Here is an 18,666-nt window from a genome sequence, read left to right as displayed (position 1 = left end):
GACACTTCATTTAATGCTAAGGATAGGTAGCCTTGTTGCAGCCATGTCAATCGCTATGAATATTACTAAAAGGCCACAATATGCCACATTATTTAGATATTTTGTGTCCTAAAAGCAAGGAACATTTTGTGACTTTAGAATTTGGCAACATTTATCAAGCATTGGTTGAAGGTGAAATTAAACAACAATGAAACAATTTGCCCCTTTTTTATCGTGCTATAAAAGACACCTCATACAAAAATATAGTGATAATATGATAATATGTGATATTGGCCTAACAATAAAAAACATGGTCATAGCCATCAAATTTTGCAATCGCATTTAAACATTTGAGTCGGTGAAAATGTGTTTATGTTATGGAATTGTAATGTCTGCATACTTTATTTCGTAGAGATTGCAATCTAATCGTGAATTCAAAGTGGAGTCATAGGGTACAGAAATAAAATTGCCTTTTATATGATAAAATCTCTTTTTCCTTTTCCATTATCTTTAATCACATTCCATCTTTCTTAAAATTGATTATGTAAAAAAAAAAATGCTGGAAAAAAAGTATGCTTATAGAATCTGAATACAGCACGAAGATGCATTTCTATCCAGACATCCATCTCCCAGACAAATTCATCCACCTCCTCCCGAGGTGTTCTCTATCAAGCTGCTGGAAATAGTTTCTCTAGTGAGTCTTGGGTCGATCCCTAGGCCTGCTTCAAGTGGGACATATACCTCACCTGGGAGCCGTACAGGAAACATCCTAATCAGATGCTCAAGCCATCTCATCTCCTCGTGATATAGAGGAGCAGCGACTCAACTCCGAACCCTTCCCTAATCATCAAGGTTTTCATTATATCTCTAAAAAAGAGCCCAAATACTATGCTGAGGATAATTCGGCTAGGATAAACAAACAAATAATTGTAAATCACTGGATATTAAAATGTAATCGGCAGGGAAACCTCACCAGACAAGTCCATTTGGCATTGTGAGATATAATTTAAGGAAGAATTATGGGTGGCACACTGGAGATACGTGAAGATAAGATAATGAAGTAATCTTTTGGAACTGACTGGGTGTTGTACATGAAATACCATATTTTTATAAATGTTTTTCCTCAGTAAAAGTATGATACTGAAGACAAGCAAAAGAAGAATTACATCAAACGTTATGTCCATATAAATTTTAACTCAAAATTCACTTTCAGTTAAATCGTACACTAAATGAATGAAGCAAGTCCCCATTGCAATTGTGCTCCACTGTGACAACCATAATAATTGGCCTCCTGTTAAGAAAGTGCCTCTTAAAATTTCAATCTCAGCATATTTGCTCTGTCATCATCATATTCCGCTTGAACAGCTGTCAGGAATTGCTTTGGAGCTGTGAATGCTTCTCAAATCACATTGAATTCTCAAACTCAATGCAGACAAGCATCTCTACTACTTCGTTGGAACCACCAATTCCAAAGTCGAAGTCATTGCAATTGACCTATAATTTATTGAGTAAAATAACTTTTAAAATCTAATCTATTACCTGAGCTCACCTACCTTTCTTTGACTCACCTCACTAAGTGGTTTTATTTGTGATCCATAGTGGCTGCCTAGTTAGTCATAAAAGGAAAGTTGCAATCAATGTCAACAAATCGAAAGGACACATGCATTGCTTTTCCCAAGTAATAATAAGATTTTTTTTAAGGCCTCCGCGGTGCAATTTAAGACACAAGATGTTTTACTTTTTATAATAGCTCACAAATGATTTATTTTCAATGAATTGCATCTCAGTAGGAACCAGATAATTGGGCCCTGAAAATGACTATTTCAGGACACTTCTGAATCAGCCTAAGCCTTACAGACAGTTACAGTGTTATTCAGAATAGCAAAGGGTTTCTTTCATTTGAATGTTTGCAACACACGTCAAATTTTATGTGTGCCCTACGACTGACTGGCGACCAGTCTTGGAGAAGCCGTCTAAAGACAGCTGGGTTGTCTCCAACAACACCCAGAAGCCTTACGAGGATGGGCGGTATGAATGAATGAATGTCAAATGTCAACGATCCTTTTTTGACAAAATAATTGCTACCAAAGTTCATCCAGTCCTGCCAATTGTGTGAAAGCCACTCAGTTGAAAAAATACAATAAAAGCAGCACCTTTAAATAACTTACTATTCATTGTTGTCCTGCAAAATGTCAATATTCTTACTTCCACCATAAAATGTCATCTGTTCTTTGGTGTATCCAACCATTCACAACACAACAAATCAAATACCCTATTTTTGAACTCACAAAATAATATTTCACTATGGTTTTGCAAAGCCCTTTTAATGTCACTGTGCATTTCTCGTTTGACTCCCTTTGCTGAGATAATCTAAAAGGACTAGACCATAGAAAGTGAACAGTCATAGAGTCGCAGTGTTGTAATGAGAGGGGGTGGAGGGTGTCAGAAAAGGGAGAAGCTCATCTCGCTGGTCTGTCACAGGGGATATTCTCAAGGCCTGATTACGCCCACTCTGCAGGCAAGACACATAAAGAGACACACGCATTAAAACTTCTCACCAGTCACTTCGAGCTGCGCGCAAACAAAGGCACGCACGCCATTTCTGAGTAAGTATCGCGTAGACAGGAGTTTAGGCAATCCTACAGGGCAGGCGTGTCGCCGAGTCCATCATTTGTAATTCTGTGATGCTGCTGACAAGGTCACTCTCTTCAAAGCATCCCCTAGGCTTGAGATGGATGCACTTCTGCCCCATTTAATCCAGTTCCTGTATATGGCAATCACGTATGATAAATGAGGATGCAGTATTTATGTTAAGAAAAAAAAATTGAAAACTGAGACTTTAATGCATTATGAGCATCAACGAAGACGGATTTATTCCTCCATCCATTCCAATTGCGGTTAAACATACGTGCATGCGCAAAGATGCTTGTTTTACCCCAGTCAATTATACTTGATGCAAAATATTTGCAGCATTTTGACTTTGATCATATTCAAATATATACGTTCATAATAACACAAAAAAATATGGTTAAAATTCTCAGTTCCAACCTCAATCTAAAGCCGTAAAGGCCATTAATGATCTATAGGATTAATACAAATGAGGAACCTAAAGTGGCTCCTTGGAAATTCTTTGCTGAGGCAAAAATATTTCACACAGGGAAACGTTGTTATGGTTAGGAAAATGAAATTGGACTAGACAAAAAAAGTAGTTGAAAGCTTTAAATAAAAAGGTTGTCATGTGATATGGGACCTTGAATAAAAAAAAAGACTCAGTAAAAATTCTTCTACTTCTTGGATTTATGTCTCTTTATAATCCCTTCCACCTATCACATCTTCTCTTTTCAGGTTCTATTTCTCCCCAGTTTAAAACTCTCAATAAAAGAGGTTTTGTGGGCTGCGGTGTCACATATTTATGCGGAAAAGTGGAACACAAAACCAATGGCAGTTATCAGACACCTGAATTAGATCTCTCAACCTTGACGGCAGCAGATACAAATCACTTTGTATGCATTGCATTTCCTCTACTGGGGCTTTTTTGTTCACCCCATCTTGAAGGTAGTTGACCGACATTTCAGTCAATTGTGGATCGAATCAACTGTACATATAGTTATATCGGGAATGTGATTTATTGACTTTTGCTTATTCTTGATGGGATTTGAGCACAGATAGGTGGATTCATGGTGAGCAGGTTTGTTTCACATTTATATTGTAAAAGTTCAATAGGGAGTTGATTTTTTTCTAACCCATGGACTCCTAAATATCATTTTATTTTGTACCTGTGGTTTTATTCTGTTGTTTTCTTTAATGTTCCCTTTTGTAGTTGTTACTTTAGGAAATTGTAGTCGTTGTACCTACAGAATGGTTTTAGGTTTGTTTACAGGCCATTTACACCAAGACGCTATGACCGAATCCACAGAAAAAAAAAACATAATAAATTTGTGAGCATACGAACAGAGCTCGATTTTTCTCTACGTTCAAACAACCACCATAAATAAACGTGAATCCAATATAGTATCCATGCCATGCAGTAGGGGTATTGCAGTTTGTACAAGCCAGTACACATACTCGCTTGACAACATTTTTCTCGTCTTTGTTTGTTAGGTGGCTGCAGTTTTACAGTACATCTAACATCCAAATACCGACATACGATTAGAAGCATGCTAATCGGAACAAATATCCATGAAAGGCTTTTTCTTGGACGAGTTGTTAATATGAGTGTGAAGGGATTTGCATGAATGCACATCCATTTTGTTTTTGTGCAGTTATCACATATTTATCAGATGCTCTTTTTTGCATCATGGCTTCTTTAAGTATTCAGAAGTTAATGTTGGATAGCTTTTGCCAATAATTATGCTTTTTGAGTGCAGGAGAAGTATGAGTTTTTCCACAGTCGTGTTCAACTGCTGGACTGGTTACTTTATCTCTAGTCAAATACTGCATGAACAGAATCTTAGGATTTATTTTCATGTAGAAGTTAGCTCATCTTGATTTTTATATGCCAGTGCAGAGAGGTAGTGTCCTCGACGATAAACCAAGCGAATTGACAGTTCGGTGGCAGGACGTTCCTGGTGCGTCACGAGTAAGATCATCTAATTTGCTGCACCAATGGCATGAGTGTGAGCATAAATGGTTGCCCCCTGACTTCTGCCGGCAGTTGCCTGAGATAGGCTACAGCACCTCCCATGAAATTTGTCAGGATTGGCACACTTACATGGATTGTATGGTAAATAATGTTTCTCACCAGCACAATAATGTATGCACAATTTTCATTCATTCATCTTTTGTACCTCATATCCTCGCAAGGGTTGCTTGCTGGAGCCTATCCCAGCGGAAATTGGGCGAAAGGCAAACTACATCCTTGACTGGTCGTCGTCAGCCGTAGGGGACACAGTGAGAGATACAATCATTCGCACCCTCAATCATACCGGCACCAAACGGGAATAGAACCCACGCTTGCATACACCAAAGTCGGTTGAGTGAACCCCTACACCATCAGGTGGCCTGTACACTATATAACTACATATATTAAAAGCAAATTCCCTGGTGGTTTATTGGATTATCATCCATTAACTTGGATAACAATGTGATATCCGTGTTTACACAATATTACACATCATAATTTGACTTTATACTTCGTAGAAACTGACTTTTTCACTCTACACAAGAGATGGGTATACTGCAGCAATACTTGCATTTGTATTAAATATATTCAGTCACATTTACAGTTTAAAAAAAAGCACACCCACAGTATTTTCACTCAGGCTCTGGGATGCCAAGTAAGGGCATTGAAACACAAATTTGGGTGTAGATTACCATGGCAACAAGCAAAAATTTGGGTCAACCATGACAATAGCGAGATAATCCTTCTAAAGTTTAAATGTTATGCGCAAATATGACAACAACAGGGGAGGGATCGGCTAAGTATGTGTTTTATAGATGAAAAATATAAACAGGGATAGACGAAGTTTGTGTTTTATAGATGAAAAATATAAACACCCATGTATTGCATGTATTACATTTGAGCAAAAATGCTGGAATTGTTTCAATCCTTAACCACAAGATTATTTACAAGCCGCCAGGTAAAAGATCAGAGATTAAAGCCGTCAAAATATAAAGTACTACATGCACGCTAACTCAGTTTTAAAATATAATCACAAGAAATAGGGTAGTTCTATCTAGATTTTGTGTTTGAACCTTGCTTTATTTACAATTGCAAATGGTTGAACGAGTAGCCGAGAGGTAACAATCTCAGAAAGTACAGACCACAAATAAGGGGCCTTTTTTTCTTTCTTTTTTTTTTTGTTTGTTTGTTTTGGTTCACCACCCAATTACATTCCAGGAAGATAAAAGCACTTGGATTAGCATGATCTACCTCATTTTGCAGAATAATTTGTATTGATAGTGTATAAAATGCAAATTAAAAGTTAATCTCTGAACCATATTTTGGAACATCTGTCATCTAAATTCATCCTCCCACAAGCTTTTGGCATGTCAGTTGTAGCAGATCTCTAGGCATGTATTGAAATTACAAAGTGTCTTGTCCAGCCAAATATGTTCTTCGGGGTTTCTTATTTTGCGTAATATGTTTGATACATTAATTAAATTCATGAATAAATACCCATTATAGACGTCACTTCCATGAAATCAATTTGATTTAACGTCAACTGGAAATGTTGATTTAGTGATATGTGAGATACTTTTTCTTACTATAATTGGACACACAGATTGTGTTATATTCAACCCTAAAAAATAAGGGAAAACAGGCTATTTGATAGAATATTATTTAGAAACTGCCATAATATATCAGTGTCAAGAAAGAACGGGTGGCTGTCCATCTCCTTGTCCCTCACCTCTCACCCGGAGACAGCTGACATTGGCTACAGCACCACCCGCGACCCTTTTGAGGATAAGTGGTTCAGAAAATGAGATGAGATGAGAAAGAAAGAGTTTGCTAAAGCCATATCCATGCGGACACATCGATTAATCATGTCATTCGGTCAACCCCAATAGACTCCCATTTAAATTTAAACTTGTGTGTGTGTGTGAGAAGGCTATCTAGGTTACACTATGTGCTTGCTACCTCAAATACCCAGGTCTAGATTTCAGGGAGACTAATAAGCAAATGAAATAATTGAGGGATTTAAAATGTAATTTTCTATTTAAATCTGATCATGACAAACCGACTTAGGAAGAGGATCGCCTCAGGACTGAGACTTATAAAGTAGGCACTCCTGATGTGAAGGATTTAACTGAAAGAAATGTTTAATGAATATTTTAGGTTCACTAGGTAACACAGGAAGCAGATTTTGCATAAGCAGAAATAGGAATCTGGGTTCAAACTATTACTTGTATTACATACATAATATATTACTTTTACATCATTAGATCTCGCTAAAATTATTTTAAAAAATTGATTTATTTGTTCCGCAATTCAAATTCTGCAGAAACATAGATGAATTGAATATTATTGAATTGAATGATTTTATTTCTATTGTACAAATATGATATTTAAAGCTTCAACACAAAGTGCCCAAATAACAATGGCAAACGGACAAATAAATAATCAACAAAGAAGTAATATCACATAAACTAAATACAATTTAATGTCAAGTAATGAGACTACACCTCATGTGTACATGGTACTTAAAACTATACTTTTTGCTGATTTTTTTTTAAAATACTAAATTAACTTAATTCAAACGTGAACGTTAATAATTTGAGGCATGGTATGCTTATGAGGTGGGAAAATTACATTGCACATAAATCATCTGCATGCATCAATCAAGCCAACTGCAGGGAGGCTCTGGATTCTTTGTGACTACAGCCACACGCTGTAGGCTACAAAAATGTTGGCGGGATAAATGATTTAGGACACTGAGTAAGGATAAAGATGTTCCAGCACCATCCAAAGCTCATGCTAATCCTATGGTGATGTGGAGTTTGGGCAGCATTAGCATTATTATGAATGTGTGTGTATTTTGGAAGGGTGGGATTTGTACAAAAAAAAATTAGAACTCCACCGTTAATGGTCAAGTAAAGCTACTGAAAAATAATAGGGGAAATACTAAATCGTAGAAAACCAGACAATTTTAGACTTCGGTGGAAAAGATCAACCAGTTAACTGAGCTACCGTATTTTCACGATTTTCAGGCGCACTTAAAAGTCTTAAATATTCTCCAAAATAGACAGTGCGCCTTATAATCCAGTGCGCCTTATATATGGGAAAAAAACTAAAAAACGAAAAACCACCACTGTCCGATATTAAAAAAACACAAACGCCTGAACGGAAACAATACTGTTAAATATGCAGATGCCATCTTAGTTCACAACATCTTCCATCAAATAACTCCGTCCCCACTGCAAGATTTTATACAAAAAAAAATCCAAAACATCAACAATGGCTGGCTCTAAAGGTGACTGTGTAGTGAGTGCTTCATACCTGGAAGTCAATAGCAATTACCGTATTTTCACGACTATAAGGCACACTTAAAAGTCTTAAATTTTCTCCAAAATAGACAGTGCGCCTTATATATGGAAAAAATGTCATTCATTGAAGGTGGGCCTTATATTTGTGAAAACACGGTATTTGTACCTATGGTGGGCGTGGTAAGATTGTGAAATGTATTTCTTTTGATGAGCTGGAAAATCTTTCACACTGTCTATTGTGTATCCTTGCCTGATCTCAAGTCACCCAACAATACTGTTTTTCTCGCCTATAAATATTTTTTTTATACCTGGGTTCTGGTCTGATTCGTAATAATAAAATTTCAAATCAGTGGTGGCCAGATGTTCTTCAGATTATGCTAGTATGCCAGATGTTCCCAGGTCTTAATACAGTGACTCATCAAAGGGCAGTAACAATCCCTTAAATGTTTTTTTTTTTTTTTTTTTGTTACTCTGGAACATTGTTGTTCTCTTTTTACGGTATCCAATCAAACAAAGATTTTCCCCAAAAAGTCCATGCCTTTGTATATTTTTGTTATCATTCAATACATGAATCGTGTTTAAAAACATCCATGTAGTTAGTAATATATAAATAAAAGCACTTACCCATATTTTGGCAACTGCACAATAGTAAATTCACTTTATCAAAGAAGCCGTATGTAAAAATCGTTCTTCAATTATGCATTTCTCTCTCATCTCATCTGAATTGCTTTATCCTGACTAGGAGTGGGGGGTGCTGGAGCCTATCCCAGCTGAATTGGTGGCCAGCCAATCTCAGAATTATTCATTTAAGAACCCTAATATTCAATAGACATTAATAAAATATATTTTTGGGAAAAACTCCCAAACACCCAAAATACTTCCCACTTGTCAGATCACCCATTTTGAAAACTTAGTATTTTTTTTATATTTTAACCTGTTTTTATTGTTTTTATTCTTTTTTTTTATAATGGATGCCCCGCCAATCAGTTCTTTGTCTTAGCCCAGGTCTCCCAAACACTGTAGTATATGTGAAATAAGGTTTCTATAACTTTCACAAACAGAATTAATAATGTCATCTACCAACATGGGAAAATGAATTAATTCTAATCTCAGAAGGAATCTTATATTGTTTGGTCATTATTTGCATAAAATAAAGTGCATATTTCTTGAAAAAGCATTACTAGTAGCTGTACAAAGGCAAAGCTCTCAGACTGTCTACACAATGTGTCCTTGCATTTTATTAACAGGGCCGTAGAACAAAAAGATCTCAGGCAGTCAGACTGTGGTCCTTATCTGTGCGGGAAAGAATCCAGGGGTGTGTTATTTTTGCAAACAGGAGTTGTCTGCTGTAACGAAAGCCAAGGTTAAGATGTCGTCATCTGGACCAGACTGGGGAATGTGGCAGCCTGAGGTGGGGATTGAAAGACAACTTGGAAGAGGTAAGACACGACCACCAGAGATGATGATACCTGGATTCTACTTGTGGGATTTGTGCACCACATCGTAAGGCACTCGGCCTTTCCCGTAAATGGACTTTACCAAGGTTAAGTGCAAGGTAATATCAGCCGGGATCCTGCCATGTGTAGTTCATTATCTGAAGAACTTGCGATCTGTGTCTGAGTTTTTCTACAAAGTATTTTGAACTCCAATCTGCTAAGTTTAATCATAAGAAGCTAAAAGGAACTTGTTCCCCTGGGCCATATTTGGGATTAAGACATCCTAGAAGACCCCCAATTTTCGATCTCAAATGAATGATGACAAAATCGGAAATTGGTAATGCTTTCGATTAATGGGAAAAACTGCAAATGAGGAACATATACGACAGTGGCCATAGTTGGTTTGCTTTTGAGCTTTGCTGTCTAACATTCATGAAAATTAAACTGAAAATTCTAACATAAAGTTGGCAAAATGGTATCTTAGAATTATGTACATGTTAATATTCAGAATAAGATGTTTTTTTTAGTCGTCATCATAAAGACAGGAGTCAATAGGTTAGTTTCTTACTTTTATAAAAAAAATTCCCACCAGTATTTGAACATTGCACAAGGCTTTTGATTCTACAAGTGGCATTTCATAATTTAAATCTCATTAAACTTGTATAATGACAATAAAAGCATTCAATTCAATCACTACGGTACTATACGTTTCCTATCTTCCGAACTCTGCATAGTCCAAACTTTATTCACAGTATTCACTTGAGTAGGTTCATTTGGATGGTTTCTTTAAAATTTTGTGCATTTTCATTTGTATGTTCTACGGGTTATATTATGTTCTGTTATCTTTGTCTTTGCTGTAAAATCATATATCACGTACATAAACTCTTACATATGGAAGACGACGATATGCTGTATGGTGTGTCTTTGATTAAAGAGCCATCTAACAAAGCTGCCAGTACAGCAGAATGACAGACGAAGCTCTGTGGATTTACACTGCATAAAGCTCATCCTGAGGGACCAGCGTCTAGTTGGAATTTCAAGCAGTACCATAGCTGCTCAAGAGCTGGGGGGGGGGGGGGGGGGGGGTTGTCAGGTCACTTATATATTCAGTGAAGGGCAGGCATATTGGGTACTTCTTGTTTGTAGTGAATACCAAATAGCTGCCTGGAACCCATTTTCTTTGAGAAATCAGCTTGGGGGCAGAAAAACATGACAATTGCATAATTATGTTAGAACTGGCTTTTATTATTTATTATTCATTTGGAATAAGATAATTACACATGCAGTGATTGTATCAACTGTATTTCTTTATTTTATTGGGTGTTAGTGTGATTGCAGACCTCAATTATTGGAAAAAAACTAGTTTAATTAACAAGAACATGGTGATTGAAATCATTAGATTTACACCCATCAGCCACTGCATTAGGAAAACCTGAACTACTTAATGTGATTCATGATACAATTAAAACCATTCTTCTGTTACATATAGTGCATGATTTTGCTGACCGACCTCACTTTGCTCTAGTAAAAATTCAACCATTTGCTCATTATTTTATATTATATATATATATATATATATATATATATATATATATATATATATATATATATATATATATATATATATATATATATATATATATATATATATATATATATATATATATATATATATATATATATATATATATATATATATATATATATATATATATATATATATATATATATATATGTGTGTATATGTATATGTATATGTATATGTATATGTATATGTATACGTATACGTATACGTATACGTATACGTATACGTATACGTATATATATATATATATATATATATATATATATATATATATATATATGTATATATATATATATATCACATAATATGTGCTGTCCCCTTATTAAATGAAAATGAATTAAACTCTTAAGACTCCTGTATAAAGACTAGTTCACCTACATATGACGATATATTTCTCGTTAGTCCTATAATGTAAGAATACTTAAAAGACCAAACACAAGAAAAGTTAGGAATCCTATTATTCCGCACTCACAAAAAAACAGCCCAACAAATAATGCAGGGAAAGGCTATCGTGCTTCAGCAGATGGTTTGCTTCTATGTGTTAGCATGTCCCCTGACATGGCTCCCACAAGCTGGGTTCATTGACATTAATGCTCTGGGGACATCCATGAAATCAGAGCTTTAGCAAATGCTTCTTTGGCCTCCCCATGGCACCATTCTAAACATATGCAGAGGCTTTCCTATACCAGGCTCCCACAGCAAGTTGAGCTTCTATTCAGCAAAGGTTAGATGAATGTTACTTTAATTGGACTCTAATTCCATTAATGCTTCTCTACATGTGAGCAGTATGTGCCTTTTGAAAATAGGCATTTGTGATTCACTTCTGAGAAAGCGGATTGAAATGAACAATGGTCAAATCCAAGAAGCAAATCAAAAAGATTAAGAAAGGAGCACAACTATTTGCATATATTCATATATTAACATATGACACAGTTCATCATAATAAAATAACTGCCTTTTTATCTTATTCCAAATTTTAACACTAACATCAACTGCAAAGTATTTCCATTTTCCTTTCCATAACACTCCAATTATTTAATCGATTAAACCAAATAAAATTACCTATCTCCACCTACTGTTCTTTGTTGACAGGGATAAGCTCCAGCATTTATAGAACTCTTATGAGGATTAAAATCAATTAATATATATGTTGACAAATCAAAACAATTCAAAGTGTCTCAGCCATAGTTTTTAAATGCATATTTTCGGAAAGGGAGAGGAACTTGGTGATGGGGAGTTGTGACCGCCGTTTTTATTTTCGGATAAAGGTGATAGCGTCCACCGTAAGGCTAGATAGAACTCGCATTTGTGAAAAAAATCCACCCTCGCTGAGGCTCCCCGTCATCAAATTTGCTGAGCAAATATTTTGAATTTGGTTACTTGATATAAAAAAAAACACGGTGTACTGAAGCCGCAAACGTTGAAGCCGTGAAGTGGTGAAGGATGACAGTATATTTAGAGCGTGGTCAGTCACGGATGATGTACTTGTCTTTTTTTTCTGGCCTGACTTTCATGCAGGCAGCGTGGATTGAATTCAAACACAGTGACAGTGCATGATGTTATCTGTGATGATGTGTGCCCTCTGAAGGACTGGGGACCATCATCCAATACCAGATGGGGCCAGCTCCTGTGTAATAAGAGAAAATAAATGGATGTATACTCACAATAATACTAAAAGATTTACAGCAAAATTTGAAGAGTGATGGGATTACGTGGAATACATGTCATTTGGTAGATGAATGAAACAAGGCTAGAGTTTTTTTTGTGTTATGGTAGGATAAGAGAGAGCATAATGATGTTGATGAGAGAGGGGGGTGTGGGGGGAAAAGAGGGAGAGAGGGGGGAGAGGGAGGGAGAGAGAGAGCGTGGGGGGAAAGGAGGGAGAGAGAGGGGGTGGGAGGCGAATGGGATGGAGGCAGGGAGGGAGAGAAAGAGAGAGAGAGGGTGGGAGGCGAATGGGATGGAGGCAGGGAAGGAGAGATAGATAGCTAGGGAGGGAGAGAGAGAGTGGTGCAGGTGGGGTCTGGGTGGTCCAGACAATCAGTCCTTGTGTATCTCACACACACGCATTATTAAAATAGAAGACTGTCATTCTTCGCTCCCTGACTGCGCTCGTCACATCGCAGCCGCTCCACTTTTACTGCACTTTTATCTGTGCGTGATCCAGATCGAGATGTTCCAACGAAGAGCCTGCACTGAATAGAACATCATCGAGGAGGAGGAGGAAGAGGAGGAGGAGGACAAGCCCTCCTCGGGATACGGGAGCGCGCTCACGGAAAGCTTTATGAGCACTAACGGGGGACACGCGATCACGGAGCATCAGGAGAACACTCCTGCTGCCATCAATAAGGTAAATGCAAATAAATGCACGTGATCTTTGTGTTTTGGGTGAGCGATTTAATCGTATAACGTAGGCAGTGTTTTTGAACACTTGGCGGTCGGTTGGGTGGGATGCCTCCGTTTGTTTAGTACTGCTTTATAGCAGCATTACTGAGCATGACTCCATCTCACATCGGCTCATCAGCAGGCTCAACCTGTTCCCTGCGGTCTATGTACACTACACTAAATGTGAGCTTTATGTGGTAGAAATAGCAATCTGGATTTGAAATATGTTCACATTTCATCTCAATATAAGACATCAGCATTGCAGCAAGTCTTGTAATGTTGAGGTGTGGAGTAGAAGCTCACAGACTAACCATTATTTCCATTCAAGCACTCATCCAAAAAGCAAGTTTATTTTATTTTATTTTTTTAGAAAGAAGGGAGTATTGCATTTGCATCGCAATACTACATTGGAGTCATAGCAAATGTATTCTCGGTTGGACCTGACAAATGTAATTGTGTCAGATGTAGGGATGATGAGTCTTCATTTGCCGTACATCATCGAAGCTTATTTTATGGAGGCTTGGATTCACTGTTTTGAAAAGGATCTTTTTTTTTCTTCATGCTGCAAACTCTTCCCTTGACGTGACATTTTATCTGCAGCTTTTAAATGATTTCTAAGGGCAATGGTAATCTTTTACTTTATTTTTTTAACCATGTTAATCCTGCTATCGTTGTACTTAGTCCAAATATTCTAGAGTTGCTAGATGTGAGGTAACTTGTAAATTTTTCTCTAATATTATCAAACATTTTACAATACCATGTATTACATCTTTGGAGTGGCAACTAAATATTTGATGTACTATAAGTAGAAATATTTTGGTTATGATATCAACTATTTGAATTGAATTCATGAATAAGCAAGAGCATGTTATTCTTTTAGAGTTCTCACATTCTGAATTTTACTGATTGCTACGTTACCAACCACCTGATTGGTGATATTTAAAGCAAGTCTATGATTTATTGACACAGAGCTTACTGGTGATTTTTTAACAAAAAAAATATGAATAACAATTACTTACTTCTAACTGTACTAAATACAAAGGGATAAAAAAAAACAATTGTGATTTCTTACTTTACTGTGAATTGCTTGTCTCCAGGGAGGACCTGACATGGATCCCTAAATCTAAATGAAGTTGTTCCGCCATGCAATGTTCGTGGAAGGCAGTGATCCTGCTGGCTTTGGCCTCCATCGCCATCCAGTACACGGCCATCCGTACACTCACCTCTAAGCCTTTCCAGTTGTGTACATTACCCAGTCCACAGAACTGTGGTCAAGGATATCAAGAGACCGAAGCACCAATTGATCGCGGGGCTGGAGGCTGTGATGATTACTCTATCTTGAACACCAATTCATCCCGGAAAACCCACATCTTGGTCTTGGCTACCACCCGTAGCGGCTCTTCCTTTGTTGGCCAACTTCTCAACCAGCACCAAGAGGTTTTTTACCTGTTTGAACCTCTGCATCATGTTCAGACTACACTGATCCCCCGTCTCTACCACAGCCACAACACAGCAGACCGCCGTGTAATGCTGGGGGCCAGCCGGGACCTCTTGAGGAGTCTTTACGGTTGTGACCTATATTTCCTGGAGAGCTACATTAAACCAACACCCACAAACCACACAACTGACAAACTTTTCCGCCGCGGTGCGAGCCGGGCCTTGTGCCAGCAACCTGTATGTGATGCCTTCGGCCCAGCTGATATTAATGTGGAAGAGGGCGACTGTGTTAAGAAATGTGGACTTCTTAATATGACTTTGGCTTCTGAAGCCTGTCGAGAGAAACGCCATGTAGCCATCAAGATTGTTCGTGTGCCAGAAATCGGGGATTTGCGCGCTTTGTTGGAGGACCCTAGACTAAATATCAAAGTGATCCAACTTGTCAGAGACCCTCGTGGTATCCTGTCATCTCGTATTGAGACATTCAGGGATACGTACCGGCTCTGGCGTATATGGAGGGCGACAGGCCGAAAGCCCTATAATCTCGACTTGAGTCAGCTCACTGTCGTCTGCGAAGACTACCGAAGCTCTGTATTGACTGGTCTCAGTCATCCCTATTGGTTGAAAGGGAAATACATGTTGGTTCGTTATGAAGACTTGGCAAAAAATCCACTTCACAGGACCAAGGAGATCTATGACTATTTGGGACTGCCAATGGATAAAAACGTGGAAAACTGGATACACGCAAACACTCGAGGCAGCAACGAACCATCAGCAAAACATAAATTTGGTACAATCAGAGACTCGGCAGCTAATGCAGAAAGTTGGCGCTTGAAACTATCTTATGACATGGTAGAATACACTCAGACTGTGTGTCAAAAGGTTCTCCATCAACTTGGATACAGACATGTGAGGTCAGTTGAGGAACTGAAAAACATGTCCATTTCATTGGTACAAGATAAAACATTTGTACCCTTTTTATAAGAGGGAATTCTTTAATGACTATTTTTATATATTTATAATTGTTGCCTTATCATGTATTGGTTGTTACTTTTATGTTGTCTATTCAAAATTGCACTAAATGAGAATTTGAATGCACCAAGTGACTACGGATGGTCCCCAAATGTTATGAACAGCACACTCAAAACAATAAATAATCAAACAAACTAGGTTAAGAATGTGTTCTTTATCTTATCCCATTAATAGGACCATACGTCTCATTTATCAATAATGTGCAACTTCAGATGTGTGTAAACTGTGAACAAATTTAGCACGTCTCCAAACCTTCATGCAAAAACATTTTTTTTAAATACATTATCTAATTTCAAACAAAAATACCAAAGTATTTTTTTCCCAGTAAGGACAAATGGTTGAAACTACGTTGATTTACAGTGTAACCAAAATACTAACTTCAACAGGCCATTTAAGATTTAACTTCACTTAAAGATATTTCTGAGAATATGTTGTTTCTATAGACCAATTGTAACAAACAAGAATCCCCCAAATTACTGCTGACAAACCAGCATTTTTATTCCTTCGAATCTCTTTGATAATCTGAATTCCAATTCTTCTATGATAGCAGTAGATTTGATCAATTGTCCGAGTAGTAAACAATTAACTCAGTTTTTACATTCATTTATTCACTGCCTTGTTTACATTTATTTATTATTTTCCTCTTGGAATTGATTAAGAATTGTTAACATTTTTTTAAAGTTGAAAAGGGTTGTGTTAGCCAACCTTATGGCCAACATATGATCAACCCCTATTGGCTGAGAGTTGTTAAATGGTCTGCAATTGGGAAATAAGGCCACAGTGTGTGTAGATTGCAGTTCCCAGGCACTTACTTTGGAGAAAAGAATTCTCAATTACAAACATTTAGATGGGTGTGTAGAGAAAATTGGCTGGTAGAGACATCATGAATTTGACGGCGATTTTGCACAAACGCCTACATTGTGCGCAGTCATCACATTTCTACGCATTTGTAATAAAATGAGGCTCATTGTCTTTATTCATTTTGTGAATGCTAGTAAATTGTTTCCCTACAAAAAAATGTGTTGTTCAATGGAATGGTTTTAAATGTTTCCTTGACAAGTATGGCAAAACTGTGCAATAAATATTGAATGTTGCAGTTAACCTTTCAGGGTCTTTATCAGTTTCATAAGAAAATACTGTAGATAAAGGTAAAAAAATGTTTCTTGGACAACTGAGCTATATGTATATTTTAATTATTCACTGCTGTTAATTTATTTAAGATATTGTATTAATTAATACACATTTTATTAAATAGCCCTGAAATTGGCTTGTGACAAATTCACGGTTTAGCCTGCCTACTGTTCATTGATAGGTAGGATACACTAGAATTTATTTAATGCAAATTAACCATTGTATAGGAAAGAGTTCTTTGGACAGTTGTGTTTTATTTAATACATGGTATAATCTAATACTATTAATACATACATTGTGAAATAACTGATAGTTCATCCACTAAAGAATCGATAAAAAATAAATGCTCATCAGTATTGGTGGCCTGTCGTCAATTGAGATGCAGAGCACAAACCTTTTGATCCTCCTCAGCATCAATGCTGGAGGCAAGCTTTCTCTTCCTTCTGTTTTTCCAGCGCCCACTGATTTCTTGAAATATACTTCTCATGGGATCCATCCTCAATTTCGGTTTTTCACTTGACTTAACCTATGAAATGACTGACTGTTCTTGGAGTGTTCTTCTTTTCTAAACCATTTTGTAATGCAAGGATCATGGGATTTTTGCTACAGCTTTGCATCCAACCAACTATGCAAAATGTTAGCACTAGTAATTAACTCATTGGCTGTCAATGACAGTAGGCCCAGCAGATCGCATTTCACAATTCACTATTAATGAAGCCTATTAATAGTTTAAATTGGATGTTTAAAGATCACTTTGATGATTTTTGTGTGTTTTTGTCCTAAATCTACCATGCGTTGCATGATAATTCGTGCCAAACAATAACGGCAACAACAACAAAAATAGTGTGTGTGTTTTTTAAAGACATTAGCAATACAATGCAGTGTGAAAGCAATATTCACCAGCATATGTTTTGTTGCTGGTCAGTGGACTTTTCTGCCCCTCTTGTAAGGATATAAAATGGTACAACCTCGGATAAGGAGGCAGACAAAACCAGCCTGCACATTATGTGACCTTAATATTTTGACCTTGTGTTTGTGGAGGGAAGGGATAAAAAAGAAAAAAAAGGAATAGAAAGTTCCTACTTGTAAGAACTGAGCTGAGCTTAAATATGATTTTTTAAGACATTAGCAATACAATGTAGTTTAAAAGCAATATGTACCAGCATATGTGTTCTTGCTGCTCTTGGACTAAGGTTACGAAAATGGTACAGGCTCAGATAGAGAGGCAGACAAAAGCAGACCACTCATTATGTGACCTTACTAATTTGACCTTGTGTTTGTGGATGAAGGGGGGAAAAAAAAGAAAAGCAAGTGCCTACTTGTAAGAACTGAGCTGGGCTGACAGAACACGCTTGGAGCATAAAACTACTTGACAGCAAGCAATTGCAGCTGCATAGCAAAAACATTGTGAAATAATAAGATTAAATGACTCTGTTCTTAAAGAAAATGTTACCATTAAAATGCTGGATGACATCCAGCTATTATAAAAATTGGGGTTGAAAGGCTATATACATATTGAAACGTTGAAGGCGATCTGACAAGCATTAACAATTTGTTAAAATGAATGCCATTTATATTCTAATATAGTATATTTTAGTTCTGTGCAGGTTGACAAAGTTGCAAATTGATTGCTGTGAAAATGCCAATATGGAATCGCTGAGCTGGATTTCAACGCACGTGACATGAGCAATTTGATTGAAGCTGTAAGAGAGGCATAACAATGGCCATTCGTTATGGATTCAAGAAATTATAGTC

The 18,666-nt window shown here is 37.0% G+C and overlaps 1 protein-coding gene across 2 annotated transcripts in view; it reads left to right on the top strand.

Annotated features, from left to right (window-relative positions):
* Positions 1 to 16,881, top strand: part of chst1 (carbohydrate (keratan sulfate Gal-6) sulfotransferase 1) — a 35,448-nt gene extending 18,567 nt beyond the window's left edge. The window contains exons 3-5 of one of the 2 annotated variants that reach the window (XM_077713512.1): positions 9,242 to 9,344; positions 13,094 to 13,276; positions 14,409 to 16,881. In XM_077713512.1, coding sequence (XP_077569638.1) covers positions 14,455 to 15,732 — 1,278 coding nt within the window. In that variant the 5' untranslated portion in view covers positions 9,242 to 9,344; positions 13,094 to 13,276; positions 14,409 to 14,454 and the 3' untranslated portion in view covers positions 15,733 to 16,881. Of the gene's footprint in view, positions 1 to 9,241; positions 9,461 to 13,093; positions 13,277 to 14,408 lie in introns of those variants that run through there. The other variant, XM_077713511.1, reaches the window with a different exon arrangement.
* Positions 16,882 to 18,666: the final 1,785 nt, after the last annotated feature.

The sequence above is a fragment of the Stigmatopora nigra genome, chromosome 3 (assembly GCF_051989575.1).
Source record: "Stigmatopora nigra isolate UIUO_SnigA chromosome 3, RoL_Snig_1.1, whole genome shotgun sequence".
In the NCBI taxonomy this organism is placed as follows: Eukaryota; Metazoa; Chordata; class Actinopteri; order Syngnathiformes; family Syngnathidae; genus Stigmatopora; species Stigmatopora nigra.
Note: the sequence above shows the minus strand (reverse complement) of the source record. Positions and strands in the feature narration are given on the sequence as shown.